The following is a 27,496-nucleotide window of genomic DNA, read 5'->3' as shown; positions in this document are numbered from 1 at the left end:
CAGCCAGCGAGAGAATAACATGATATGCGCGCACACCACTTCTCGGCTGCCTCGTAAATTTTCCCTTATGACATACAGTGCAAACTACAGCAGCAGTTTGAGAAGAAGTACATCCTTTTGCATGCAACCACTAGATGTTAGGAAAAAGTTTGCAGCGCAGTAGGGGAAAACTTTTTTTCCCGCAATTCTGCAAACATTAATTACATTCCGTTTGTAGCATACGTTCCATATAAGCTCCATGAGTTAACTCCCTGCGTCTTAATCCAAGTAAACTAAAAAGAAACACGGAGGGCGCAACAAGGCGAAACAAAGTTGAGTGCGTTTCTACGCCATAGAATACAACTCTTCCAGTATCGTTCAAAACGGGAAAACGGATTTGAGAAATGCGCTTACCAGATGAAGTCCGTGCAGTGACTGCAGAAGGTCGGCTGCTTGAAAAATCTGGCAATAAATTTATGGTTCTTTACTTCATGCACATTTTTCTGCCGTAGAGCCCCTTTGCGAGCGAATCGGTTCGCAACGTCAGATGAAGACGACTCGTTCATTTGTATAACATCAGCCATGGCAGTCTTATTTCCCTTGCTCTGCTTCGGGTGTGTGCTTGCCAATTGATCTATACTACTCGATTTGTTTCAGGCAACGGGAGCGTTGCTGGTGTGTAACCAGAGCCTGCGCTGTCTAAGAGGCTTCCCCTTACTGTCTCTACAACTAGTTAATGACAGCTCACACAGAGAGCTTTGCTTCCTTCTTTCACTTGTTGTGACGTCAGTGCAATTTATTCCTTCGTGGGAGGGAGGGAAGCATGTAGCCCGCGTCGGAAATGGGAAGTGAGCGACGCCATCCTGTGGAAAAGTGCACCAACTGCAAAGTGAAAATTATTTTTCAAAGAGTTGATTGTACGCATACTATTCTCAGGCAAGGCATTCCAAAATTCCTAGTGCTGGTTAGGGATTAAATTGGCGATTGGAGCCTTCGCGTCCTAAAACACCCAGATAGTCATGCTGTTGATGCATACTTCCAGCTGAACGTTATCGGTCATTTGTTGAAGAATATTTGTCCCCGATGTGAATTACAAACCTATAGTTGTACAGTTATGTACTGAATACTGTACTCATGTTTAGAGGAAGTTCCACTTTGCAAATATTCAGTTATACCAGTGCACAATGCACACTACTATTACTACTACTACTACTACTACTACTACTACTACTACTACTTAATTTGTTTATATCTTTACATCACGTCATTGTTTATATTCGTACTATATACTCTCAGTGACTACTTTATTAGGTATTTATTACGAATTTATTTTAGTTATTGGTCTTCTGCTGCTGTAGCCCATCTATTTCAAGGTTCAAAGTGTCCTGTGTTCAGAGATGCACTTCTGCCAGTCACTGAAACGCATGGTTATTTGAGTTACTCCTGCTTGAACAAACCTAGCCGTTCTCTTCTGACCTCTCTCATTCATTATTTTCCATGCATTAATTAATTTGAAGCCAATATCTGAAACTGGCTGAATTTAATTCAATTTGTTGTCACTGTTGCCATCAATTCAAATTGATGACAAATCATGTATGAATGTACAGTATATTGCATTTTTATTAATTATATTTAATTAATTGTAAAATGAACCAAATCATTATTGTTGATGTGTTGATGATGATGGTTATTATGATGATGATGATGATTATTATTATTATTATTATTATTATTATTATTATCATCATCATCAAACTAATGCATACTGTACAATAGTGACAAATGGTTTCATACATTATCTTGTATCGCCTATATGCAAATAAGCTTTGATATAACAGCAGTATTTTGACCCTTCCTGATTTCCTCAATTATTGCATATTTTTCTCACTGACTGGCTTCAGATCTTTAGACAACATGTAACATAACATAACATAAAATAGCGTGACATAACATAACATAACGTAGCATAACGTAAGATAATGACAAGAACAGGCCATGCGGCCCAAGCTCGCCTTTTCCTACCACTGAAGTGTACCTACTGCCTAGTCTGCCTAAAAGCTAAATAGTATCGAACACCGTATCAAGCCTGGTCTTGAAAACCCCCAGTTATCCAATATCAATGTAACCCCTGTGAATAATTGCCCCCTTAAATGGAATAACCTGCTCCACCATCTTTAGCAGCAATAATTGCAACCAAACACTTTCATTTGATAGCAGACTTTCACAAAACCGTGAAGGAACTTTAACCCACTCTTCTGCGTTAATAAAGACATATTGGTAGGCTTTTGAGCATTAACTGCCCTTTTCAAATTCTGCCACAATATCCCTTTTCACAATATCAAAGTCACCACTCCAAAACTTTCATTTTGATTATTTTCAGTCAATTAGATGTGGACTTGCTTCTGTGTTTTGGATGATTGTCTTGTTACATAAGCCAATCAGCTTCAGCTCATGGACAGACCACACATTCCACAAAATAATTGTCTGGTTCAGAGCAGAATTCACAATTCCTTCAATAATGACAAGTTGTCCAGGTCCCGAGGCAGCAAAGCATCCATGCAGCATCACACTAACATCACCATATTTGACTTTTGGTACGATGATTTTACTGTGAAGTGTTGTATTTGCTTTAGGCCAGACATAATGGGACCTGTATCATTCATCCACTTTTGACTAGTCTGTCCATAGAACATTATCCCAAAATGCTTGGGGATCATTCCGGTGCTTTGTCGCAATTGTGCGATGAGAATTGATGTTTCTCTTGGTTAGTAGTCTACTTGGTTAGTAGTCTACCTTGCTACCCTCTTATGAATTCCTTCTTCGCCCAGTCTGGTTCTTATTTTAGAGTCATGACCACTGATATAGCTAAGGCTAGGGAGGTCTTGGGATGCAGGTCTTGGGATTTTCTTCTGGGATCATTTATTACATTACATTACAAAGCATTTAACAGACACTCTTATCCAGAGACGTACAACAAAGTGCAAAACGAACACAGGAACAGGTGTGAAGAGGACCATAGAGGACAGTACGGTTCTGAGTCCTAGCATGACCATACATACAGATACAATTGTGTGTTGTGTAAGGGGGTGACATGGCTCAGACAGTAAGAGCAGTTGTCTGGCAGTTGGAGGGATGCTGGTTCGATCCCCGAAGTGTCCCTGAGCAAGACACCTAACCCCCAAATGCTCCTGGCGAGCTGGTTGGTGCCTTGCACGGCAGCTAATCACCGTTGGTGTCTGAGTGTGTGTATGAATGGGTGAATGCAGAAGCATCAATTGTACAGCGCTTTGGATAAAGGCGCTATAGAAATGCCTGCCATTTACCATTTACAATCGAAACCCTTGAAGAATAAATCAACTTACAAACTAGCATACCACAGTTTGCAGCTAGAATACCCCAAGTACAACAATACAATATAATATAGTACAACAATACAATATAGTAATATAGTACAACAATACATCCATCCATCCATCCATTATCTGAACCCGCTTATCCTGAACAGGGTCGCAGGGGGGCTGGAGCCTATCCCAGCATACATTGGGCGAAAGGCAGGAATACACCCTGGACAGGTCGCCAGTCCATCGCAGGGCACACACACCATTCACTCACACACTCATACCTACGGGCAATTTAGACTCTCCAATCAGCCTAACATGCATGTCTTTGGACTGTGGGAGGAAACCAGAGTACCCGGAGGAAACCCACGCAGACACGGGGAGAACATGCAAACTCCGCACAGAGAGGCCCCGCCCAACGGGGATTCGAACCCAGGACCTCCTTGCTGTGAGGCGGCAGTGCTACCCACTGCACCATCCGTGCCGCCTACTACAACAATACAATATAATATAATACAACATCTATATATAACTCTATATAAGTGCCATTATAATCTATGGCATACACAAGGCTAATCATGGTGGTGAGGTAAGGAGGGAAATGTGCAGCCTGAAGAGATGAGTCTTCAGTCTGCGTTTGAAAGTAGTCAGAGACTCTAACATCCACAGGAAGGTCATTCCACCACCATGGGGCCAGAACAGACAGCAATCGTTCAGGAGCAGAAGTGCAGGTGCGGTGAGGGGGAGGCGCCAGGCGTCCTGAAGTAGCGGAACGGAGGGGTCTTGCTGGTGAATAGGTCTTGAAAAGTGATTGAACAGGGGCTGATCCCTTAACTGCCTGGTATGGGAGCATCAAAGCTTGTTCTCGGGGAAGGAGAGCCTGTTGTCCATCACCACTCCGAGGTTTCTTGCACTAGGGGATGAGGTCACTGTGTATCCCCTATTGAGATGGAATAATTGGAGAAGAGAGAGGTTATTTGGAGATAATGGCACTGTGGTTAAGTGGAGTCTTAGAGCCTTAGAAATGGCTATGTAACTGTTTCCAGTCACCTCTTCTGGAGTTTGCTTTGGTCATGGCATACCAAACCTATGGATTTGTGGGAATTAAAGCGATGTGAAATAATAATATCAAAGTATAGGTGGTGTTCCATTGCAGTTATTGCTGCTAAAGGTGATGCAACCAGGGGGAAATCACTTTTCCACAGCGGTGTTAAGGATGTTTGATATCTTTTTTCATGAAAGAAATTAAACAGCACTTAAAACATTTGTTTTGTGTTTACTTTTTTCACGGCGCTGTATGCTTTTCATTGGATCTATTTGTTGTCATATCCTGAACATAGCGAGGGCGGCACGGATGATGCAGTGGGTAGAACTGCCGCCAGGGCCTCTCTGTGCGGAGTTTGTATGTTCTCCCCGTGTTCGTGTGGGTTTCCTCCGGGTACTCCGGTTTCCTCCCACAGTCCAAAGACATGCAGGTCAGGCTGATTGGAGAGTCTAAATTGCCCCATGTATTCCTGCCTTTCACCCAATGTATGCTGGGATACGCTCCAGCCCCCCTGTGACCCTGTTCAGGATAAGTGGGTTAAGATAATGGATGGATGGATGGATGAACATAGCGAATGATGCCAAATTTCCACCTTGGACCCCGTAATACACAGGGATAGGTTTTTTAGAAATAACAGTTCTTATTTAGTAACCATGTAAAAAAGACCTCTGACTTGAACAAGTCTCACTGTCACTATCTGCGGGAATTCCTTTGCAAACAACACCTTCCTTTGCTTTGTGAACTGTGACGACTGCATGGCTAATGGATTCCAGTAACAGCCACTAGAGGTCCTTGCAATAGGTTTATAACATGCGCTGGCAGGGTAATTGCATATAATAAGAATACTGTATGTTAATCAATAAATAGCACACAACAAATATGGCAATGTGACAACTGTGATATTAGACCAAAATGTTGGGATAATAGTGAAAACATGAGATAACACTGTCTTACATATTAGAAAAGCATATGCGACCAGTAAACTACACATGGCCAGTATGTGTGTGTGTGTGTGTGTGTGTGTGTGTGTGTGTGTGTGTGAGCTTTTCTGTGTGCCCCCCCGTGCCCCAATCTGTTGTAAGCTACTTTACAACACTGAGTAAACAGGTCCTGGTGTGTGGACTTTGAGCTGATTGGCAACTGAATCTGATGCTTGATAATGAAAAAAGGTATCAAACATCCATGTCACCCTTGTGAAAAAAATATCTCCCTTGAATTTCACCATCTTTAGCAGTAATAATTGAAAACAAACACTTCCTATAATTTGGATTAGACCTATAATTAGACCACTCCACAACTCCACAATTCATGGTTCCTTCAACAATGAAAGTTGTCCAGGTCCCAAGGCAATGAAGCATTCATACAGCGTCACACTAACATCACCATGTTTGACTCTTGGTATGATGTTCTTACTGTGAAATGCTGTATTTGCTTCATGCCAGACATAATGGGACCCATACCATTAAAAAAGTTCCACTCACCTGTCCATAAAATATTATCCCAAAGGACCCAAAGTCGCCATGGCACTAGAATAGCGGTCGGGAGTGGGTGATCAAGAACTATTCCAAACAAGGAGGTTTGATTAACAATACAATGTAACATAACACCCCCTATCGATTGTCGGACTGGCCTCCTTCAATCAAATCACTTCATTTTGAATACACATTTCACACAGTTTGCTGCCTCAGAAAACAATGCACGAAAAGAGGTATTTAAAGACATTCAGTCTTGACAACGGAATTCAGTCTGGTGATTCCTGAAAAGCCGTTGCTGAACTTTGTAAGTAAAACCTTATATTTTCATAAAGTTCGAGAAACGTTCCTTATTTCCTGTCAATCAGCATATTTCTATAAGGGCCAGAGCGATAACAAATATAAACATCATGTAAAGGCAAACAAAATATTTGAATTTAATAGGGGAGGGCTGATTATCGACCCTGGCTATTTAGCAAAAGTTCCCAGCAATTACGCGATTTATCTGCTATCTCTTCTGTGTTTACTCTGCAAACAACAAACAGCAGTCGCTAACTTTGTACTTCAGATATATATGCACTCACCGCCGAGCGGGAGTCCGCTCTATCAATCACCCAAAATGCGCCGAGGCCTTTTGCTGTTGCTGCTTTGTCAGCTGTCTTCATACACTTTGGTGACACCCGGGAAAGGTAAGCTACCGCTCAACACTGCATAATCATAGATCTCTAGAAAGGCCTTTAAAGCAAAAAAAAGTTGAAGCAGCAATCTTCATTCGGTTTGCATTCGTTGAGGCGAGATAGCCTTTGCCCTCGTGCTACTCAGTAATCTATTAGGTATCCTGTGTCAGCAATGGTAGCCCACCAACCATAAATACGTATATGCACAGCTAAGTGGCTAAGCTTTGCGACTGGGACTCGGAAAGTTTGTGGTTCAATCCACGGTGTACCCACGGTAAGATCCGTACACAGCTGTTGGGCCCCGCATTGCTCCAGGGGGGTTGTTCCCTGGTTAGTCTAATCAACTGTAAGGATTGTTTTGACGTTTCCAAAACAATCCCTTTATTATGTATGTAATTGTTGATTTTTTTGAAAAACAATGTAATACTTCACAGAAGAACTTCAGTTTTCGAAACTGCATTCCTTCCAGCAGTTCTTGCAGGAACCTTTAGCTTAATCTGAGGGCCGGCGTGTCATTTATTTACATTTTATTTATTGTAATTGTTACTCTTTGAAGCAATTGCTACCTTTGGATGTATTATTAGTATGTACGCAGTAGTACGTATTATAATAGCATGTATAATAGTATTGTTTTAGTACTGTTTTGTTTAGCTTATTTCGGTTTTTCATATAGTATATCTGATGAATATGTGATAAACATACGATAAACTGTCTGTAACTTAATACGTGCAGGTTTGCATGTTTTTCAGTTTGCAGCCGTCCTCTTGTGGGGCCCAGCATTGAGCATAGTGACTTCCAACGTGTTTATGAAGTGGGTCAGGAAGTCTTCCTCCGCTGTATAGACGGGTATACAGCGATATCAGGGCAACGCAAAATAGTGTGCAGCGCCAATGGGAGGTGGAGTTCATTGACGTTCACGTGCGAGCGTAAGTACTGACGCTTAAAGGGAAACCCGTTTTTGCTGCTACTTGTATTGCTATTTCGTGACCTTGGAATTATAAGGTTCTATCTGCGTTATGAGTGGTTCTCAGGGCTTCAAAGAGTCCAGCGAACGGGCTCCAAGCAGATACGACCTTAAACAGTATTTTTGTGTTTCTTTGTGAAAAACTTCACACATATATGTAGTGCGCTAATATTTCTGACACTAATACTGACATTCACGGCACTAATTTACTTTAACCAAAACTTTCAGTTCAAACCTCATAATTCTAAGGTCTCGATTTGTATTGTACATATTATATTTATATTTTTGTTTATGATAACTGATGACCAAATCAAATACATGCCTACACTGCTCAGCAAAACGGTGCTCCAACCCTGGTCCTTTGCTAAATGGCAAGATTCACATTGATGACAACTTGTTCCAGAGCATCATCAACTACACCTGCAATGAAGGGTAAGGGAAACATCACTTGCATCACATTCTGTATTAAAATGACCATTCCACTTATTTACATGGAGTAACTCTAACCATTTTACATCTCTATATTCTCTAGGTTTCAGATGTCATTCAGTTGTTATAATACACTCTCAACAACCACCTGCCACTGGTTGCTATTGTTATGGAGATGACTGATGTGTCTATTTCATACTGTACTCGGCTGTTTGCTCTAGGTTGGGTTGGAAATATGTTCCATCTGTTTTGTAGATACATCCTCCATGGAGCCAACACCAGTGAATGCTTACACGATGGTACCTGGAGCAATCAACTGCCAGAGTGTGAACGTATGTACCTCTCATTACCTGGAATATGAAGATACCCGGCTAAACAAAACAGCTCAAGCTAGGTTTTGAAACGGATGGTAGCTGGTTGACCGGTTAGACCAGCCCCATACTCAACATGGTTTGACCAGGTGAAACTATGTTTTGAAACAGCTGGTATTTCAAGTTGGTCATAGCTGGATTTTGCACCAGGGTGGAAGGCCTAGGATGTGGCAGAGATTAGCCCAGGTACAGAAGCTGTAGTCAGCTGTAAATTCACATAACTTCAATTTTGCCAAAAAGTATAAAGGACGGTACATGGTAAATGGCAAATGGTTGGCATTTATACATTGGATACAGCGCTTTAGCCAAAGCGCTGTACCCAATGCTTTGCATTCACCCATTCATACATGCACTCACACACCAACGGCAATTGGCTGCCATACAGGGCACCAATGAGAGGAATGAGGAAGTGTGTAGTAGGGCTGCCAATCACTGGTAAAGCTTGATCTCCTTACAAGCTCAAAACAGTTTTGAAAAAGTGACCATACAACAGCACCTCCACAGAAGCAAAGCTGAAATATCAGTGTTCAAGAGCACTGTTTATTAATTACATGCAAATACTGTGGAAATAAGACAGCTATGACGTGAGTACAGGTAATGGATTATAATTGTTTTGTGTATCTCCTTCCTTCTTTCAGCGGTAGTTTGTGGCCTGCCTAAAACCCCCAAATATGCTAGGTTAAGCTATTCCAGGGTGGTGGGCAATACGACTTTGTTTGGAGACAGTGTGACGTATGAATGCTTCCCGCCATTTGTCCTTTTCGGCAATGAGGTCGGGTTCTGCAAGCCCGATGGGAGCTGGACCGAGCCTCCAGAATGTCGGCGTAAGTGGAACAGGACAAGACGGGATTGGTGAAGACAGGAGGTTTACATGAGATTATTTGCGGCAGGAAATGCTAACTTCTAACTGCCAGTCACTATACATTCAATACTCTTAGTTCGATAAGTACTGTATTCTATGACCAAAGGGACTAAACATTCACATTAACCATTAATAGAAACATTGTAAGAACTCTTTAGATGTTATCACGATTTTTAATAAGGTATTTGAGACGGGTGCGTGGGGATTGGACCCAAAATGCACGACTCAGAAACAGAGTAGATAGTCCCGTCAGGGCTTTATTCGGGACGAATCCCAGGAGAGTGGTCAACACAATCAAAGTCCATACACCAAGATCCAGCCAAACGAACAGTAAACAAACAAAAAGCACGGTGCCGAGGGAAGAGGCGAACTCGTAGTCGGTAGACGTGCAGGAAGGTCCGGTAGCAGGAGAACCGTCAGCGGGGCAGAAGTACAGGCGGACGGCAGGCAGAGTCGTAGTTGAGGGCAATGCGGAAGTCGAAACCATGAAACAATCATCGAGGCAAAGGTACAAAAACGGTAGGCGAAGACGTGGTCAAAAACAAACGATGGTCAACAAAACAGAAATCAATAATCAGTGGTCAGTAAACAGGCTTGGATCGTAACGTGTAATCAATAACAGTAATGCTCAAGCGTTGCGTTGAAAACAAGAGGCAGAGAATTTCGCGAAGAACAGTTGCGCGACTGGGCTATAAATGCGGGTGTAGACAGGTGTAGACAATTAGTTTAGAGAGCAGAAAGGAAATGAAAAACAGGTGCGATGGATGACGAGTTTAACAAGGTAATTAGTAATCGTTAGTAATAAACCTATCCTGCCCTAGCATTAGTAAATTAGTAAATGACATGCACGAGAAACGTAAGGTAACATGAATACATAATTAGTTTGTTAGTTCTACCCAATCCTGATCTAGCGTTAGTAGTTTTAGTAAATAGACAAATGGAAACAATTAGAGTGTGAATGACAGAAAGAGAGAGAGAGAGAAAAGGCGGAACGCAAGGTTTGCGGAAAAAACATGTAAAAGTGTATGTTTAAACGGTAACCAGTCTACGTAACAATAAACATAAATCAAAACATAACACAAAACGAAACTAAGACGACAACCACTCAACATAACAAGGTAATATAATTGTAACGAAACATAACAAGACAAGACGAGAAAATAAATCGTAACAGAAATAAACTAAACAACATGACAAACCTAGACTAACATAATACATGAAAAGACAATACGTGACTAAGACAAAATGAATAAACATAAAACATGGCAAGACAGACCTGAAATGTGACAGTATTAAAATACCAAACATTGCTATATTTTATTTTGTCTTATATTCTGAGGAGAAAGTATTGCACTGCGACCCTTGACCTCCATATTTATGAACTTTAAAGACTGGAAGACCAGGAGACAAAGAATATTAGCAAAATGTAACAATCAGTTGTACAGAATACTTTACACAGCTCATTCTTCATGCCATTACAGGGCAATAGTGGCAAATATTTATGTTTAATCAAGAAACACAGCACCCTCGTGAAACATATGCCCATACTGAATAAATCTGTTTTTGCTGCAGGCTTGAATTACAGTCAATAATGATTTCCATTTGTGTCATACTTCACAGTCGTGACATGTCCACCCCCGACAGCTATACCAAACGGATTCCTTGTATTAGCTGTAATTCGGGAACATGGCTACACAGAGGAAGTCACATATGGATGCTCCCCAAACTATGTTCTGGATGGTCCCAGGGAGGTTGAGTGTCAGAAAACAGGAAATTGGTCAAGCAAGCCTGTGTGTCGAGGTGGGTCTGCCAGTTGAATGAGAATGTGAAAGTTGGCCCGTGGGTTTTTAACTGGGTGTACATGTACTTCAGTAGTCATGTACTATAGCTCACAAGCATTCTAAAGCAGAGACGGGGCTGGTTTCAGCTAGCTTTCAGTGGGAGTGTGTTAAAATGTTTCTATGAATTATCAGCAAATTAAAAAGACCCTTTGGTCTGAATTCCAGTAAAACATATTATTCTGTATAATAAATGATGTAGGTCGGGTATGGTCAAAAAACATTTAAATCCCCCCCCCCACCCCCAGCTCCCTGTACCGTTGGAATTAAGAGAGGGCGGATCTTGTACCACAACCGAAAAATATGGATTGAGAACCTAAAGCCCAATAGAGTCCTGCACTCCGAGCGTTTGTCTGTCTATTGCAAAAACAAGGAAAAGGACTGTGGATATCCTGTGGTCACCCAGTGCATCGATGGAGAACTGACGATCCCTGCGTGCTATGACGGTTAGTTTCACAAAACCAAACTTAAATACAGATATAAATGAACTTTAACCACTTTTACTAGATCTTTTATAATTATTTAATCAGTTCGGTTTATACAATATATTGACATATATTTACTTTAAATGCAAAAATACTGTTTTACTCTTTGTAATGTTTAATGTTGTTGTTTTTTTTGTTTTGTTTTTCAGAACCATCTGCAGCTCGATATAAAGTGTATGCCAGCTCACTTCCATCAGAGATAGAAATGTGCTGATCGATTTCACCAAATGAAGCATCAATTGAAGGATATCAATGTTGCTCTAACATCAGTTTAAAAAATGGATTCAATTGCTTATTCTATTGAGCAAATGTAATTGATCAATTGATTCTCAGTTACTGAATGTAATATTTACAACATACTTTGATTAGTATTGTAGGACTTCCATTGTATTTTTAAAAGTATTGATTGTACACATTGCCTCAATTTGATGTCAAATAAAATATGTTTTTTGGTGTGACTATCAGTGGTGGTTCTGGCACGTTTGGTACCTTAGGCGAGAGCACATCCCATGTTTAACTTTTAGAACCTTGTTTTTTCGGTAAGCATGAGTGCTTTTAGATATTAAAGTTTATTGGGTGTGACAAAGTCACCTGCATGGCCTTCCCATTCCAATGGATATGGAACTGTCACATGTTACAAATTCTAATAACATTATACCGTGTCACTGAAAAATAAGCGACCACCTAGAGCAAATAAGGAATTCTGAAAGGCCGAGACGTGTCACGTGGGTGTGCATTAATTTCTTATAACCTTGCTTCCAAGAACAGATTGAGCTGGTGTGTATATATTTTTTCACAGCTAAAATATCCAACAAATATCAATGCCTGCAACATACACTGCTATCCAATGCATTTCCAATTACATTAATGACATTTGGCAGACGCTCTTATCCAGAGCGATGTACAACGAAGTGCAAAACCATAACCAGGGATAAGTGCGCTGAAAGACCCTAGAGGGAAGTACAATTTCAACTGCTACCTGCACAACAAAAGATAAGGACCAGGGGCTAGAGAGGTGCTGCTTGAAGAGGTGTGTCTTCAGTTTGCGCTTGAAGGTGGGAAGAGATTTTACAGTTCTGACCTCAACGGGGAGTTCGTTCCACCACCGTGGAGCCAGAACAGACAGTAGTCGTGAGCGTGAGGTGGAAGTTCGGAGAGGGGGAGGTGCCAAGCGGCCTGGGGAGGCTGAACGAAGAGGTCTGGCAGGGGTGTAGGGTCTGATGATTTTTTGTAGGTAAGCTGGGGAAGACCCCTTAACTGCTTGGAAGGCTAGCACCAATGTTTTGAATTTGATGCGAGCCATGACCGGCAGGGGGGTGACATGTGAGTATTTGGGAAGGTTGAAGACCAGACGAGCTGCTGCATTCTGGATAAGTTGGAGGGGTCTGATGGCGGATGCTGGGAGGCCAGCCAAGAGGGAATTGCAGTAGTCCTGGCGGGACCAGGAGCTGGGTCGAGTAGGGGGTGAGAAAGGGGTGGATTCTCCGAATGTTGTATAGGAAGAACCTGCTTGACCAGGTCACCGCCGCAATGTTCTCGGAGAGGGACAGTCTGCTGTCCATCACCACGCCGAGGTTCCTTGCACTGGGTGATGGGGTAAGTGTAGTATCCCCTAGGGAAATGGAGAGAGCCAGATGGGGAGAAGTAATGGCAGGGATGAATATCATTTCAGTCTTACCTGGGTTGAACTTTAGATGGTGGTTGTCCATCCAGCTCTGGATGTCACTCAGGCAAGCAGAGATACGGGCTGAAACCCGTGTATCAGATGGTGGGAATGAGATGAAGAGTTGGGTATCGTCCGCATAGCAGTGGTAGGATAGACCATGTGCAGTCAAAAAACAAAAACATCATGTAAAGGCAAACACAATATTTTAATTTAATAGGGGAGGGCGCTATGATTATCGACCCTGGGTATTTAGCAAAAGTTCCCAGCAATTACGCGATTTATCTGCTATCTCTTCTGTGTTTACTCTGCAAACAACAAAAAGCAGTCGCTAACTTTGTACTTCTTTGTACTGCTTTACTATGCTGTATGTGCACTCACCGCCGAGCAGGAGTTCGCTCTATCAATCACCCAAAATGCGCCGAGGCTTTTTGCTGTTGCTGCTTTGTCAGCTGTCTTCATACACTTTGGTGACACTCGGGAAAGGTAAGCTACCGCTCAGCACTGCAAAATCATCGTGGTAGATCTGTAGAAAGGCCTTATGTTTAAAGCATAAAAAAGTTGAAGCAGAAAATCTTCATTCGGTTTGCATTCGTTGAGGCGAGATAGCCTTTGCCCTCGTGCTACTCGGTAATCTATTAGGTATCCTGTGTCAGCAATGGTAACCCACCAACCATAAATACGTATATGGGCAGCTAAGTGGCTAAGCTTTGTGACTGGGACTCGGAAAGTTTGTGGTTCAATCCACGGTGTAGCCACGATAAGATCCGTACACAGCTGTTGGGCCCCGCATTGCTCCAGGGGGGTTGTTCCCTGGTTAATCTAATCAACTGTAAGTCGCTTTGGATAAATAACAAAATATTGCTTAAGTAAAGTTTCGTGCACACCGCATATACTATATACATATAGGCTAGTAAATAGTATATAAATAATTATGTTACCATTTGCTATTTTAAAGGCCACTCTTGTACTGCAGGTTTAGTGATTGATTTTGTCTTTTACATCAGAAGAGTCAAATCACAGATAGCCGATCCAATGCATTCGAACAAATTGATACATTTTCTGAAAAAGTTGACGTTTCCAAAACAATCCCTTTATTATGTATGCAATTGTTGATTTTTTTGAAAAATAATGTAATACTTCACAGAAGAACTTCAGTTTCGTTATTGAAAAGCAGCATTTAGAGCAGGGGTCACCAACACGGTGCCCGCGGGCACCAGGTCGCCCCCAAGGACCACATGAGTCGCCCGCAGGCCTGTTCTAAAAATAGCACAACTCACTAGTGAGCTGCATCTAAAATTTAATTTTATTCTGTTGCTATCTTATTTTAATCACACTTGCAATTTATATAGATTTAAAAATGACATTATCTTAAAAATATGTTTATTATACATGAAGTTTAGATAAGTTTAGGTGAACTCTGACCTACTCTAGTTCAAAGGTCAGTATTGTGCGCGTGACAAAACAAACTGGTAGCCCTTAGTATGACTCAGTACCCATAAAGTAGCTCTCAGTTTCAAAAAGGTTGGTGACCCCTGATTTAGAGGCTGTTAATTGACGCTTGGGTTATGAATATGTAATTTACCGAAATTAAACTAAACCAGAAGTTCAATGCAGTTGAATGCAGTATACTATGTCAGAAATGCATTTTAACTTACGTCTAACTTTAAAAACATGTTATTCTGACCGAGTCAGTGACAATATCAGTGCTGCATTTATTTACATGTTATTTATTGTAATTGTTACTCTTTGAAGCAATTGCAACCTTTATATGTATTATTAGTATGTATGCAGTAGTATGTATTATAATAGCATGTATAATAGTATTGTTTGAGTACTGTTTTGTTTAGCTTATTTCGGTTTTTCATATAGTATATCTGATGAATATGTGATAAACATACGATACACTGTCTGTAACTTAATACGTGCAGGTTTGCATGTTTTTCAGTTTGCAGCCGTCCTCTTGTGGGGCCCACCATTGAGCATAGGGACTTCCAACGTGTTTATGAAGTGGGTCAGGAAGTCTTCCTCCGCTGTAGAGACGGGTATACAGCGATCTCAGGGCAACGCAAAATAGTGTGCAGTGCCAGTGGGAGGTGGAGTTCATTGACATTCACGTGCGAGCGTAAGTACTGACGCTTAAAGGGAAACCCGTTTTTGCTGCTACTTGTATTGCTATTTAGTGACCTTGGAATTAAAAGGTTCTATCTGCGTTATGAGTGGTTTTGAGAGCTTCAAAGAGTCCAAAGTGAACGGGCTCCAAGCAGATACGACCTTAAACAGTATTTTTGTGTTTCTTTGTAAAAAACTTTGCACGTATATGCAGTGCGCTAATATTTCTGACACTAATACTGACATTCACGGCACTAATTAACTTTAACCAAAACTTTCAGTTCAAACCTTATAATTCTAAGGTCTCGATTTGTATTGTACATATTATATTTATATTTTTGTTTATGATAACTGATGACCAAATCAAATACATGCCTACACTGCTCAGCAAAACGGTGCTCCAACCCTGGTCCTTTGCTAAATGGCAAGATTCACATTGATGACAACTTGTTCCAGAGCATCATCAACTACACCTGCAATGAAGGGTAAGGGAAACATCACTTGCATCACATTCTGTATTAAAATTACCATTCCACTTATTTACATGGAGTAACTCTAACCATTTTACATCTCTATATTCTCTAGGTTTCAGATGTCATTCAGTTGTTATAATATACTCTCAACAACCACCTGCCACTGGTTGCTATTGTTATGGAGATGACTGATGTGTCTATTCCATACTGTACTCGGCTGTTTGCACTAGTTTGGGTTGGAAATATGTTCCATCTGTTTTGTAGATACATCCTCCATGGAGCCAACGCCAGTGAATGCTTACACGATGGAACCTGGAGCAATCAACTGCCAGAGTGTGAACGTATGTACCTCTCATTACCTGGAATATGAAGATACCCGGCTAAACAAAACAGCTAAAGCTAGGTTTTGAAATGGATGGTAGCTGGGTGACCGGTTAGACCAGCCCCATACTCAACATGGTTTGACCAGGTCAAACTATGTTTTGAAACAGCTGGTATATCAAGTTGGTCATAGCTGGATTTTGCACCATGGTGGAAGGCCTAGGATGTGGCAGAGATTATCCCAGGTACAGAAGCTGTAGTCAGCTGTAAATTCACGTTAATTCAATTTCGCCAAAAAGTATAAAGGACGGTGCATGGTAAATGGCAAATGGTTGGCATTTATACATTGGATACAGCACCTTATCCAAAGCGCTGTACCCAATGCTTCGCATTCACCCATTCATACACGCGCTCACACACCAATGGTGATTGGCTGCTATGCAGGGCACCAATGAGAGGAATAAGGAAGTGTGTAGTAGGGCTGCCAATCACGGGTAAAGCTTGATCTCCTTACATGTTCAAAACAGTTTTGAAAAAGTGACCATACAACGGCACCTCCACAGAAGCAAAGCTGAAATATCAGTGTTCAAGATCACTGTTTATTAATTACATGCAAATACTGTGGAAATAAGACAGCTATGACGTGAGTACAGGTAATGGATTATAATTGTTTTGTGTATCTCCTTCCTTCTTTCAGCGGTAGTTTGTGGCCTGCCTAAAAGCCCCAAATATGCTAGGTTAAGCTATTCCAGGGTGGTGGGCAATACGACTTTGTTTGGAGACAGTGTGACGTATGAATGCCTCCCGCCATTGGTCCTTTTCGGCAATGAGGTCGGGTTCTGCAAGCCCGATGGGAGCTGGACCGAGCCTCCAGAATGTCGGCGTAAGTGGAACAGGACAAGACGGGATTGGTGAAGAGAGGAGGTTTACATGAGATTATTTGCGGCAGGAAATGCTAACTTCTAACTGCCAGTCACTATACATTCAATACTCTTAGTTTGATAAGTACTGTATTCTATGACCAAAGGGACTAAACATTCACATTAACCATTAATAGAAACATTGTAAGAACTCTTTAGATGTTATCACGATTTTTAATAAGGTATTTGAGACGGGTGCGTGGGGGTTGGACCCAAAATGCACGACTCAGAAACAATGAGTAGATAAAGTCCCGTCAGGGCTTTATTCGGGACGAATCCCAGGAGAGTGGTCAACACAATCAAAGTCCATACACCAAGATCCAGCCAAACGAACAGTAAACAAACAAAAAGCACGGTGCCGAGGGAAGAAGCGAACTCGTAGTCGGTAGACGTGCAGGAAGGTCCGGTAGCAGGAGAGCCGTCAGCGTGGCAGAAGTACAGGCGGACGGCAGCAGTATCGTAGTCGAGGGCGATGCGGAAATCGAAACCATGAAACAATCAGCGAGGCAAAGGTACAAAAACGGTAGGCGAAGACGTGGTCAAAAACAAACGATGACAGAAATCAATAATCAGTGGTCGGTAAACAGGCTTGGATCGTAACGTGTAATCCATAACAGTAATGCTCAAGAGTTGCGTTGAAAACGAGGCAGACAATTTCGCGAAGAACAGTTGCGCGACTGGGCTATAAATGCGGGTGTAGACAATAAGTTTAGAGAGCAGAAAGGAAATGAAAAACAGGTGCGATGGATGACGAGTTTAACAAGGTAATTAGTCATCGTTAGTAATAAACCTATTCCACGAGAAACGTAAGGTAACATGAATACATAATTAGTTTGTTAGTTCTACCCAATCCTGATCTAGCGTTAGTAGTTTTAGTAAATAGACAAATGGAAACAATTAGGGTGTGAATGACATAAAGAGAGAGAGAAAAGGCGGAACGCAAGGTTTGCGGAAAGACATGTGTATGTTTAAACGGTAACCAGTCTACGTAACAATAAACATAAATCAAAACATAACACAAAACTAAACTAAGACGATAACCACTCAACATAACAAGGTAATATAATCGTAACGAAACATAACTAGACATGACGAGAAAATAAATCGTAACAGAAATAAACTAAACAACATGACGAACCTAGACTAACATAATACATGAAAAGACAATACGTGACTAAGACAAAATGAATAAACATAAAACATGGCAAGACAGACCTGAAACGTGACAGTATTAAAATACCAAACATTGCTATATTTTATTTTGTCTTATATTCTGAGGAGAAAGTATTGCTTTGCTACCCTTAACCTCCATATTTATGAACTTTAAAGACCGGAAGACCAGGAGACAAAGAATATTAACAAAATGTAACAATCAGTTGTACAGAATACTTTACACAGCTCATTCTTCATGCCATTACAGGGCAATAGTGACAAATATTTATGTTTAATCAAGAAACACAGCACCCTCGTGAAACATATGCCCATACTTTATAAATCTGTGTTTGCTGCAGGCTTGAATTACAGTCAATAATGATTTCCATTTGTGTCATACTTCACAGTCGTGACATGTCCACCCCCGACAGCAATACCAAACGGATTCCTTGTATTAGCTGTAATTCGGGAACATGGTTACACAGAGGAAGTCACATATGGATGCTATGCAAACTATGTTCTGGATGGTCCCAAGGAGGTTGAGTGTCAAAAAACAGGAAATTGGTCAAGCAAGCCTGTGTGTCGAGGTGGGTCTGCCAGTTGAAGGAGAATGTGAAAGTTGGCCCGTGGGTTTTTAACTTGAGTGTACATGTACTTCAGTAGTCATGTACTATAGCTCACAAGCATTCTAAAGCAGAGACGGGGCTGGTTTCAGCTAGCTTTCAGTGGGAGTGTGTTAAAATGTTTCTATGAATTATCATCAAATTAAAAAGACCCTTTGGTCTAAATTCCAGTAAAACATATTATTCTGCATAATAAATGATGTAGGTCGGGTATGGACAATAAACCTTTAACACCCCCGCCCCGCCCCCCCAGCTCCCTGTACCGTTGGAATTCAGAGAGGACGGATCTTGTACAACAACCGAAAAATATGGATTGAGAACCTAAAGCCCAATAGAGTCCTGCACTCTGAGCGTTTGTCAGTCTATTGCAAAAACAAGGAAAAGGACTGTGGATATCCTGTGGTCACCCAGTGCATCGATGGAGAACTGACGATCCCCGCGTGCTATGACGGTTAGTTTCGCAAAACCAAACTTAAATACAGATAGAAATGAACTTTAACCACTTTTACTAGATCTTTTATAATTATTTCATCAGTTCGGTTTATACAATATATTCACTTTAAATGCAAAAATACTGTTTTACTCTTGACTTTGTAATGTTTAATGTTGTTGTTTTTTTGTTTTGTTTTTCAGAACCATCTGAATTTCGATATACAATGTATGACAGCGCACTTCCATCAGAGATAGAAATGTGCTGATCGATTTCACCAAATGAAGCATCAATTGAAGGATATCAATGTTGCTGTAACATCAGTTTGAAAAATGGATTCAATTGCTTATTCTATTGAGCAAATATAATTGATCAATTGATTTTCAGTTACTGAATGTAATGTTTACAACATAATTTGATTAGTATTGTAGGACTTCCATTGTATTTTTAAAAGTATTGATTGTACACATTGCCTCAATTTGATGTCAAATAAAAGATGTTTTTTGGTGTGACTATCAGTGGTGGTTCTGGCACGTTTGGTACCTTAGGTGAGACCACATCCCATGTTTAACTTTTAGAACCTTGTTTCTTCGGTAAGCATAAGTGCTTTTAGCCCATATTAAAGTTTATTGGGTGTGACGATGTCACCTGCATGGCCTTCCCATTCCAATGGATATGGAACTGTCACGTTACAAATTCTAATAACATTATACCATGTCACTGAAAAATAATCGACCACCTACAGCAAATAAGGAATTCTGAAAGGCCGAGACGTGTCACGTGGGTGTGCATTAATTTCTTATTACCTTGCTTGCAAGAACAGATTGAGCTGGTGTGTATATATTTTTTCACAGCTAAAATATACAACAAATATCAATGCCTGCAACATACACTACTATGCAATGCATTTCCAATTACATTAATGGCATTTGGCAGACGCTCTTATCCAGAGCGACGTACAACAAAGTGCATACCCATAACCAGGGATAAGTGTGCTGAAAGACCCTAGAGGGAAGTACAATTTCAACTGCTACCTGCACAACAAAAGATAAGGACCAGGGCCTATTTGAATATATATATATATTTTTTTTAAACAAACAAACAAACAAACAAAGCAAAAGTATGAGCAAACCCCTTAACTAGCCAAACACTGCTTACCTAGCCAAACTAAAAATACTGATACACAAAAAAGTTAATCACAGAAAGACAACAATTAAGGTTCACAGGGAGGTAGGGAGGGAAGGGGAGAGGTGCTGCTTGAAGAGGTGCGTCTTCAGTTTGCGCTTGAAGGTGGGAAGAGATTTTACAGTTCTGACCTCAACGGGGAGTTCGTTCCACCACCGTGGAGCCAGAACAAACAGTAGTCGTGAGCGTGAGGTGGAAGTTCGGAGAGGGGGAGGTGCCAAGCGGCCTGTGGAGGCTGAACGAAGAGGTCTGGCAGGGGTGTAGGGTCTGATGATTTTTTGTAGGTAAGCTGGGGAAGACCCCTTAACTGCTTGGAAGGCTAGCACCAATGTTTTGAATTTGATGCGAGCCATGACCGGCAGCCAGTGGAGGGAAGTAAGCAGGGGGGTGACGTGAGTATTTGGGAAGGTTGAAGACCAGACGAGCTGCTGCATTCTGGATAAGTTGGAGGGGTCTGATGGCGGACGCTGGGAGGCCAGCCAAGAGGGAATTGCAGTAGTCCTGGCGGGACCAGGAGCTGGGTCGAGTAGGGGGTGAGAAAGGGGCGGATTCTCCGAATGTTGTATAGGAATGCTGTCCATCACCACGCCAAGGTTCCTTGCACTCGGTGATGGGGTAAGTGTAGTATCCCCTAGGGAAATGGAGAGATCCAGATGGGGAGAAGTAATGGCAGGGATGAATATCATTTCAGTCTTACCTGGGTTGAACTTTAGATGGTGGTTGTCCATCCAGCTCTGGATGTCACTCAGGCAAACAGAGATACGGGCTGAAACCTGTGTATCAGATGGTGGGAATGAGATGAAGAGTTGGGTATCGTCCGCATAGCAGTGGTAGGATAGACCATGTGCAGTCAAAAAACAAAAACATCATGTAAAGGCAAACACAATATTTTAATTTAATAGGGGAGGGCGCTATGATTATCGACCCTGGGTATTTAGCAAAAGTTCCCAGCAATTGCGCGATTTATCTGCTATCTCTTCTGTGTTTACTCTGCAAACAACAAAAAGCAGTCGCTAACTTTGTACTTCTTTGTACTGCTTTACTATGCCGTATGTGCACTCACCGCCGAGCAGGAGTTCGCTCTATCAATCACCAAAAATGCGCCGAGGCTTTTTGCTGTTGCTGCTTTGTCAGCTGTCTTCATACACTTTGGTGACACTCGGGAAAGGTAAGCTACCGCTCAGCACTGCAAAATCATCGTGGTAGATCTGTAGAAAGGCCTTATGTTTAAAGCATAAAAAAGTTGAAGCAGAAAATCTTCATTCGGTTTGCATTCGTTGAGGCGAGATAGCCTTTGCCCTAGTGCTACTCAGTAATCTATTAGGTATCCTGTGTCAGCAATGGTAACCCACCAACCATAAATACGTATATGGGCAGCTAAGCTTTGCGACTTGAACTCGGAAAGTTTGTGGTTCAATCCACGGTGTAGCCACGATAAGATCCGTACACAGCTGTTGGGCCCCGCATTGCTCCAGGGGGGTTGTTCCCTGGTTAATCTAATCAACTGTAAGTCGCTTTGGATAAATAACAAAATATTGCTTAAGTAAAGTTTCGTGCACACCGCATATACTATATACATATAGGCTAGTAAATAGTATATAAATAATTATGTTACCATTTGCTATTTTAAAGGCCACTCTTGTACTGCAGGTTTAGTGATTGATTTTGTCTTTTACATCAGAAGAGTCAAATCACAGATAGCCGATCCAATGCATTCGAACAAATTGATACATTTTCTGAAAAAGTTGACGTTTCCAAAACAATCCCTTTATTATGTATGTAATTGTTGATTTTTTTGAAAAATAATGTAATACTTCACAGAAGAACTTCAGTTTCGTTATTGAAAAGCAGCATTTAGAGCAGGGGTCACCAACACGGTGCCCGCGGGCACCAGGTCGCCCCCAAGGACCACATGAGTCGCCCGCAGGCCTGTTCTAAAAATAGCACAACTCACTAGTGAGCTGCATCTAAAATTTAATTTTATTCTGTTGCTATTTTATTTTAATCACACTTGCATTCATATAGATTTAAAAATGACAATATCTTAAAAATATGTTTATTATACATGAAGTTTAGATAAGTTTAGGTGAACTCTGACCTACTCTAGTTCAAAGGTCAGTATTGTGCGCGTGACAAAACCAACTGGTAGCCCTTAGTATGACTCAGTACCCATGAAGTAGCTCTCAGTTTCAAAAAGGTTGGTGACCCCTGATTTACAGGCTGTTAATTGACGCTTGGGTTATGAATATGCAATTTACCGAAATTAAACTAAACCAGAAGTTCAATGCAGTTGAATGCAGTGTACTATGTCAGAAATGCATTTTAACTTACGTCTAACTTTAAAAACATGTTATTCTGACCGAGTCAGTGACAATATCAGTGCTGCATTTATTTACATGTTATTTATTGTAATTGTTACTCTTTGAAGCAATTGCAACCTTTATATGTATTATTAGTATGTATGCAGTAGTATGTATTATAATAGCATGTATAATAGTATTGTTTTAGTACTGTTTTGTTTAGCTTATTTCGGTTTCTCATATAGTATATCTGATGAATATGTGATAAACATACGATAAACTGTCTGTAACTTAATACGTGCAGGTTTGCATGTTTTTCAGTTTGCAGTCGTCCTCTTGTTGGGCCCACCATTGAGCATAGGGACTTCCAACGTGTTTATGAAGTGGGTGAGGAAGTCTTCCTCCGCTGTAGAGACGGGTATACAGCTATCTCAGGGCAACGCAAAATAGTGTGCAGTGCCAGTGGGAGGTGGAGTTCATTGACTTTCACGTGCGAGCGTAAGTACTGACGCTTAAAGGGAAACCCGTTTTTGCTGCTACTTGTATTGCTATTTAGTGACCTTGGAATTATAAGGTTCTATCTGCGTTACGAATGCTTTTGAGAGCTTCAAAGAGTCCAAAGTGAACGGGCTCCAAGCAGGTACGACCTTAAACAGTATTTTTGTGTTTCTTTGTAAAAAACTTTATAATATTTCTGACACTAATACTGACATTCACGGCACTAATTTCTTTAAACAAAACTTTCAGTTCAAACCTTATAATTCTAAGTTCTCGATTTGTATTGTACATATTATATTTATATTTTTGTTTATGACAACTGATGACCGAATCAAATGCATGCCTACACTGCTCAGCAAAACGGTGCTCCAACCCTGGTCTTTTGCTAAATGGCAAGATTCACATTGATGACAACTTGTTCCAGAGCATCATCAACTACACCTGCAATAAAGGGTAAGGGAAACATCACTTGCATCACATTCTGTATTAAAATGAACATTCCACTTATTTACATGGAGTAACTCTAACCGTTTTTTATCTCTATATTCTCTTGGTTTCAGATGTCATTCAGTTGTCATAATATACTCTCAACAACCACCTGTCTCTGGTTGCTATTGTTATGGAGATGACTGATGTGTCTATTTCATACTGTACTCGGCTGTTTGCACTAGTTTGGGTTGGAAATATGTTCTATCTGTTTTGTAGATACATCCTCCATGGAGCCATCACCAGTGAATGCTTACACGATGGTACCTGGAGCAATCAACTGCCAGAGTGTGAACGTATGTACCTCTCATTACCTGGAATATGAAGATACCCGGCTAAACAAAACAGCTCAAGCTAGGTTTTGAAACGGATGGTAGCTGGTTGACCGGTTAGACCAGCCCCATACTCAACATGGTTTGACCAGGTCAAACTATGCTTTGAAACAGCTGGTATTTTGCACCAGGGTGGAAGGCCTAGGGTGTGGCAGAGATTAGCCCAGGTACAGAGGCTGTAGTCAGCTGTAAATTTGCGTAAAGTCAATTTCTCCAAAAAGTATAAAGAACGGTACATGGTAAATGGCAAATGGTATCCAAAGCGCTGTACCCAATGCTTCGCATTCACCCATTCATACACGCGCTCACACACCAACGGCGATTGGCTGCCATGCAGAGCACCAATGAGAGGAATGAGGAAGTGTGTAGTAGGGCTGCCAATCACTGGTAAAACTTTATCTCCTTACAAGCTCAAAACTGTTTTGAAAAAGTGACCATACAACGGCACCTCCACAGAAGCAAAGCTGAAATATCAGTGTTCAAGACCACTGTTTATTAATTACATGCAAATACTGTGGAAATAAAACAGCTATGACGTGAGTACAGGTAATGGATTATAATTGTTTTGTGTATCTCCTTCCTTCTTTCAGCGGTAGTTTGTGGCCTGCCTAAAAACCCCAAATATGCTAGGCTAAGCTATTCCAGGGTGGTGGGCGATACGACTTTGTTTGGAGACAGTGTGACGTATGAATGCCTCCCGCCATTTGTCCTTTTCGGCAATGAGGTCGGGTTCTGCAGGCCCGATGGGAGCTGGACCGAGCCTCCAGAATGTCGGCGTAAGTGGAACAGGACAAGACGGGATTGGTGAAGACAGGAGGTTTACATGAGATTATGTGCGGCAGGAAATGCTTTTTCTAACTGCCAGTCACAATACATTCAATACTCTTAGTTCGATAAGTACTGTATTCTATGACCAAAGGGACTAAACATTCACATTCACATTCACAACTCTTTAGATGATGTTATCATCACAATTTTTAATGAGGTATCAAAATACCAAACATTGCTATATTTTATTTTGTCTTATATTCTGAGGAGAAAGTGTTGCATTGCTACCCTTGACCTCCATATTTATGAACTTTAAAGACTGGAAGACCAGGAGACAAAGAATATTAACAAAATGTAACAGTTGTACAGAATACTTTACACAGCTCATTCTTCATGCCATTACAGGGCAATAGTGGCAAATATTTATGTTTAATCAAGAAACACAGCACCCTCGTGAAACATATGCCCATACTGAATAAATCTGTGTTCGCTGCAGGCTTGAATTACAGTCAATAATGATTTCCATTTGTGTCTTACTTCACAGTCGTGACATGTCCACCCCCGACAGCAATACCAAACGGATTCCTTGTATTTGCTGTATTTCGGGAACATGGCTACACAGAGGAAGTCAGATATGGATGCTCACCAAACTATGTTCTGGATGGTTCCAAGGAGGTTGAGTGTCAAAAAACAGGAAATTGGTCAATCAAGCCCGTGTGTCGAGGTGGGTCTGCCAGTTGAAGGAGAATGTGAAAGTTGAGAGACGGGGCTGGTTTCAGCTAGCTTTCAGTGGGAGTGTGTTAAAATGTTTCTATGAATTATCATCAATTTAAAAAGGCCCTTTGGTCTAAATTCCAGTAAAACATATTATTCTGTATAATAAATGATGTAGGTCGGGTATGGACAATAAACATTTAACCCCCCCCCCCCCCAGCTCCCTGTACCGTTGGAATTGAGAGAGGACGGATCTTCTACAACAACCGAAAAATATGGATTGAGGACTTCAAGCCCAATAGAGTCCTGCACTCTGAGCGTGTGGCAGTCTATTGCAAAAACAAGGAAAAGGACTGTGGATATGCTGTGGTCACCCAGTGCATCGATGGAACACTGACGATCCCCGCGTGCTATGACGGTTAGTTTCACAAAACCAAACTTAAATACAGATAGAAATGAACTTTAACCACTTTTACTAGATCTTTTATAATTATTTAATCAGTTCGGTTTATACAATATATTTACCTATATTTACTTTAAATGCAAAAATACTGTTTTACTCTTGACTTTGTAATGTTTAATGTTGTTGTTTTTTGTGTTTTGTTTTTCAGAACCATCTGCATTTCGATATACAATGTATGACAGCTCGCTTCCATCAGAGATAAAAAGGTGCTGATCGATTTCACCAAATGAAGCATCAATTGAAGGATATCAATGTTGCTGTAACATCAGTTTGAAAAATGGATTCAAGTACTTATTCTATTGAGCAAATATAATTGATCAATTTATTCTCAGTTACTGAATGTAATACTTTGATTAGTATTGTAGGACTTCCATTGTATTTTTGAAAGTATTGATTGTACACATTGCCTCAATTTGATGTCAAATAAAATATGTTTCTTGGTGTGACTATCAGTGGTGGTTCTGGCATGTTTGGTACCTTAGGCGAGAGCACATCCCATGTTTAACTTTTAGAACCTTGTTTTTTCGGTAAGCATGAGTGCTTTTAGCCCATATTAAAGTTTATTGGGTGTGACGATGTCACCTGCATGGCCTTCCCATTCCAATGGATATGGAACTGTCACATGTTACAAATTCTAATAACATTATACCATGTCACTGAAAAATAAGCGACCACCTACAGCAAATAAGGAATTCTGAAAGGCCGAGACGTGTCATGTGGGTGTGCATTAATTTCTTATAACAGATTGAGCTGGTGTGTATATATATTTTTCACAGCTAACATATCCAAAAAATAATATCAATGCCTGTGTAAGGCGGAAATCTGGCATTATCACTCAGGGCTGGTCACCTTGCTGGCTTCCTCTGGTATTGTGGCAAAATGTGGCTGTAAAATAATTTAACCCAGGAGCATGCACCATTAACCCCCACTATCTCCGCACCCATACGGGCAGGAGTCTGTGGGGGAAGACTCAGGCCTCCAGCCGTAAAACTCGTTACGATGGGGCAACATCCTTTACGGCAAGGGAAGGTTTCAGAGGGCACGGCCTGTTAGGCCCTGACCTTCTCCTGAACCCCCCTTTATTGCTCTCTCCCTCTTTACTCAGTCACTAAATGATGTGTACAGCATTGGATGTTTCATGACAAAGTCAGTTTAGATAATATTCATGTTTGGTATTATTCTGATTGTTTCAGTGCGACTGGTGCAATGGTTTTATTTCTGCAACAGCAAACCCTGGACATCATAACCAACCAGGAACCAGAGAAAAACTGTGTGGAGCTCTGCCCCAGTGAAAGCCATGTGCCTCAACCCCCCTGCGCTTCCTGGGGAGGCGTGGCTCCAAATTACAGATGGGTGACCCATTTTTAGGGTTAACATCAAAGGCCAGATTTTGGATTTAAGGACAGCAAACTAAGCAATCTGGGAGAATGCAATCAGCCTCCCGTGCACACAGTGCACGTAATTTCTATGTACAGGGTGTCTGTAGCCAGACTCCCGTATGTAGCTTTTATTACCAGGTATGACTTTTAAGACTCCGTAATTTGGTTTCCGTTGTAATGTTTTTTGATTTGGAACTAGTATGTAATTACGTGTATG

At 41.1% G+C, this 27,496-nt stretch overlaps 4 protein-coding genes across 7 annotated transcripts in view; 3 read left to right on the top strand and 1 right to left on the bottom strand.

Moving 5' to 3' along the window:
* LOC133122172 (protein kinase C alpha type) overlaps positions 1-734 on the bottom strand; it is a 193,726-nt gene extending 192,992 nt beyond the window's left edge. For all 4 annotated transcript variants that reach the window (XM_061231972.1, XM_061231969.1, XM_061231970.1 and 1 more), the window contains exon 1: positions 394-734. In XM_061231972.1, coding sequence (XP_061087956.1) covers positions 394-563 — 170 coding nt within the window. In that variant the 5' untranslated portion in view covers positions 564-734. The remainder of the gene's footprint in view (positions 1-393) is intronic.
* Positions 735-6,364: 5,630 nt separating this feature from the next.
* Positions 6,365-11,924, top strand: LOC133122173 (beta-2-glycoprotein 1-like). The gene is made up of 8 exons (XM_061231973.1): positions 6,365-6,523; positions 7,261-7,437; positions 7,811-7,907; positions 8,160-8,236; positions 8,914-9,099; positions 10,758-10,937; positions 11,224-11,421; positions 11,610-11,924. The coding sequence occupies exons 1-8, from the start codon at positions 6,409-6,411 to the stop codon at positions 11,672-11,674; spliced, it is 1,095 nt and encodes a 364-aa protein (XP_061087957.1). The 5' UTR covers positions 6,365-6,408; the 3' UTR covers positions 11,675-11,924.
* A 1,550-nt stretch (positions 11,925-13,474) lies between these two features.
* Positions 13,475-19,672, top strand: LOC133122974 (beta-2-glycoprotein 1-like). Its single transcript, XM_061233272.1, has 8 exons — positions 13,475-13,609; positions 15,072-15,248; positions 15,624-15,720; positions 15,973-16,049; positions 16,727-16,912; positions 18,509-18,688; positions 18,978-19,175; positions 19,358-19,672. Exons 1-8 carry the CDS (start codon positions 13,486-13,488, stop codon positions 19,420-19,422), a joined length of 1,104 nt encoding a protein of 367 aa, XP_061089256.1. The 5' UTR covers positions 13,475-13,485; the 3' UTR covers positions 19,423-19,672.
* A 1,704-nt stretch (positions 19,673-21,376) lies between these two features.
* On the top strand, positions 21,377-26,352 carry LOC133122975 (beta-2-glycoprotein 1-like). The gene is made up of 8 exons (XM_061233273.1): positions 21,377-21,507; positions 22,961-23,137; positions 23,494-23,590; positions 23,843-23,919; positions 24,546-24,731; positions 25,268-25,447; positions 25,658-25,855; positions 26,049-26,352. The coding sequence occupies exons 1-8, from the start codon at positions 21,384-21,386 to the stop codon at positions 26,111-26,113; spliced, it is 1,104 nt and encodes a 367-aa protein (XP_061089257.1). The 5' UTR covers positions 21,377-21,383; the 3' UTR covers positions 26,114-26,352.
* The last annotated feature ends 1,144 nt before the right edge of the window (positions 26,353-27,496 follow it).

Source organism: Conger conger, chromosome 2, assembly GCF_963514075.1.
Source record: "Conger conger chromosome 2, fConCon1.1, whole genome shotgun sequence".
NCBI lineage: Eukaryota > Metazoa > Chordata > Actinopteri > Anguilliformes > Congridae > Conger > Conger conger.
The sequence above is the reverse complement of the archived record's forward strand: the minus strand, read 5'-3'. Positions and strand labels throughout refer to the sequence as shown.

Coding starts and splice junctions, on each gene's coding strand:
- LOC133122173 (XM_061231973.1), top strand. CDS start 6,409: ATGCACTCACCGCCGAGCGGGAGTCCGCTCTATCAATCACCCAAAATG. Junction 7,438..7,810: donor ATTGACGTTCACGTGCGAGC/GTAAGTACTGAC, acceptor TACACTGCTCAG/CAAAACGGTGCTCCAACCCT. Junction 8,237..8,913: donor TCAACTGCCAGAGTGTGAAC/GTATGTACCTCT, acceptor TCCTTCTTTCAG/CGGTAGTTTGTGGCCTGCCT.
- LOC133122974 (XM_061233272.1), top strand. CDS start 13,486: ATGCTGTATGTGCACTCACCGCCGAGCAGGAGTTCGCTCTATCAATCA. Junction 13,610..15,071: donor TTTGGTGACACTCGGGAAAG/GTAAGCTACCGC, acceptor CATGTTTTTCAG/TTTGCAGCCGTCCTCTTGTG. Junction 16,050..16,726: donor TCAACTGCCAGAGTGTGAAC/GTATGTACCTCT, acceptor TCCTTCTTTCAG/CGGTAGTTTGTGGCCTGCCT.
- LOC133122975 (XM_061233273.1), top strand. CDS start 21,384: ATGCCGTATGTGCACTCACCGCCGAGCAGGAGTTCGCTCTATCAATCA. Junction 23,591..23,842: donor AACTACACCTGCAATAAAGG/GTAAGGGAAACA, acceptor TCTGTTTTGTAG/ATACATCCTCCATGGAGCCA. Junction 25,448..25,657: donor AATCAAGCCCGTGTGTCGAG/GTGGGTCTGCCA, acceptor CCCCCCCCCCAG/CTCCCTGTACCGTTGGAATT.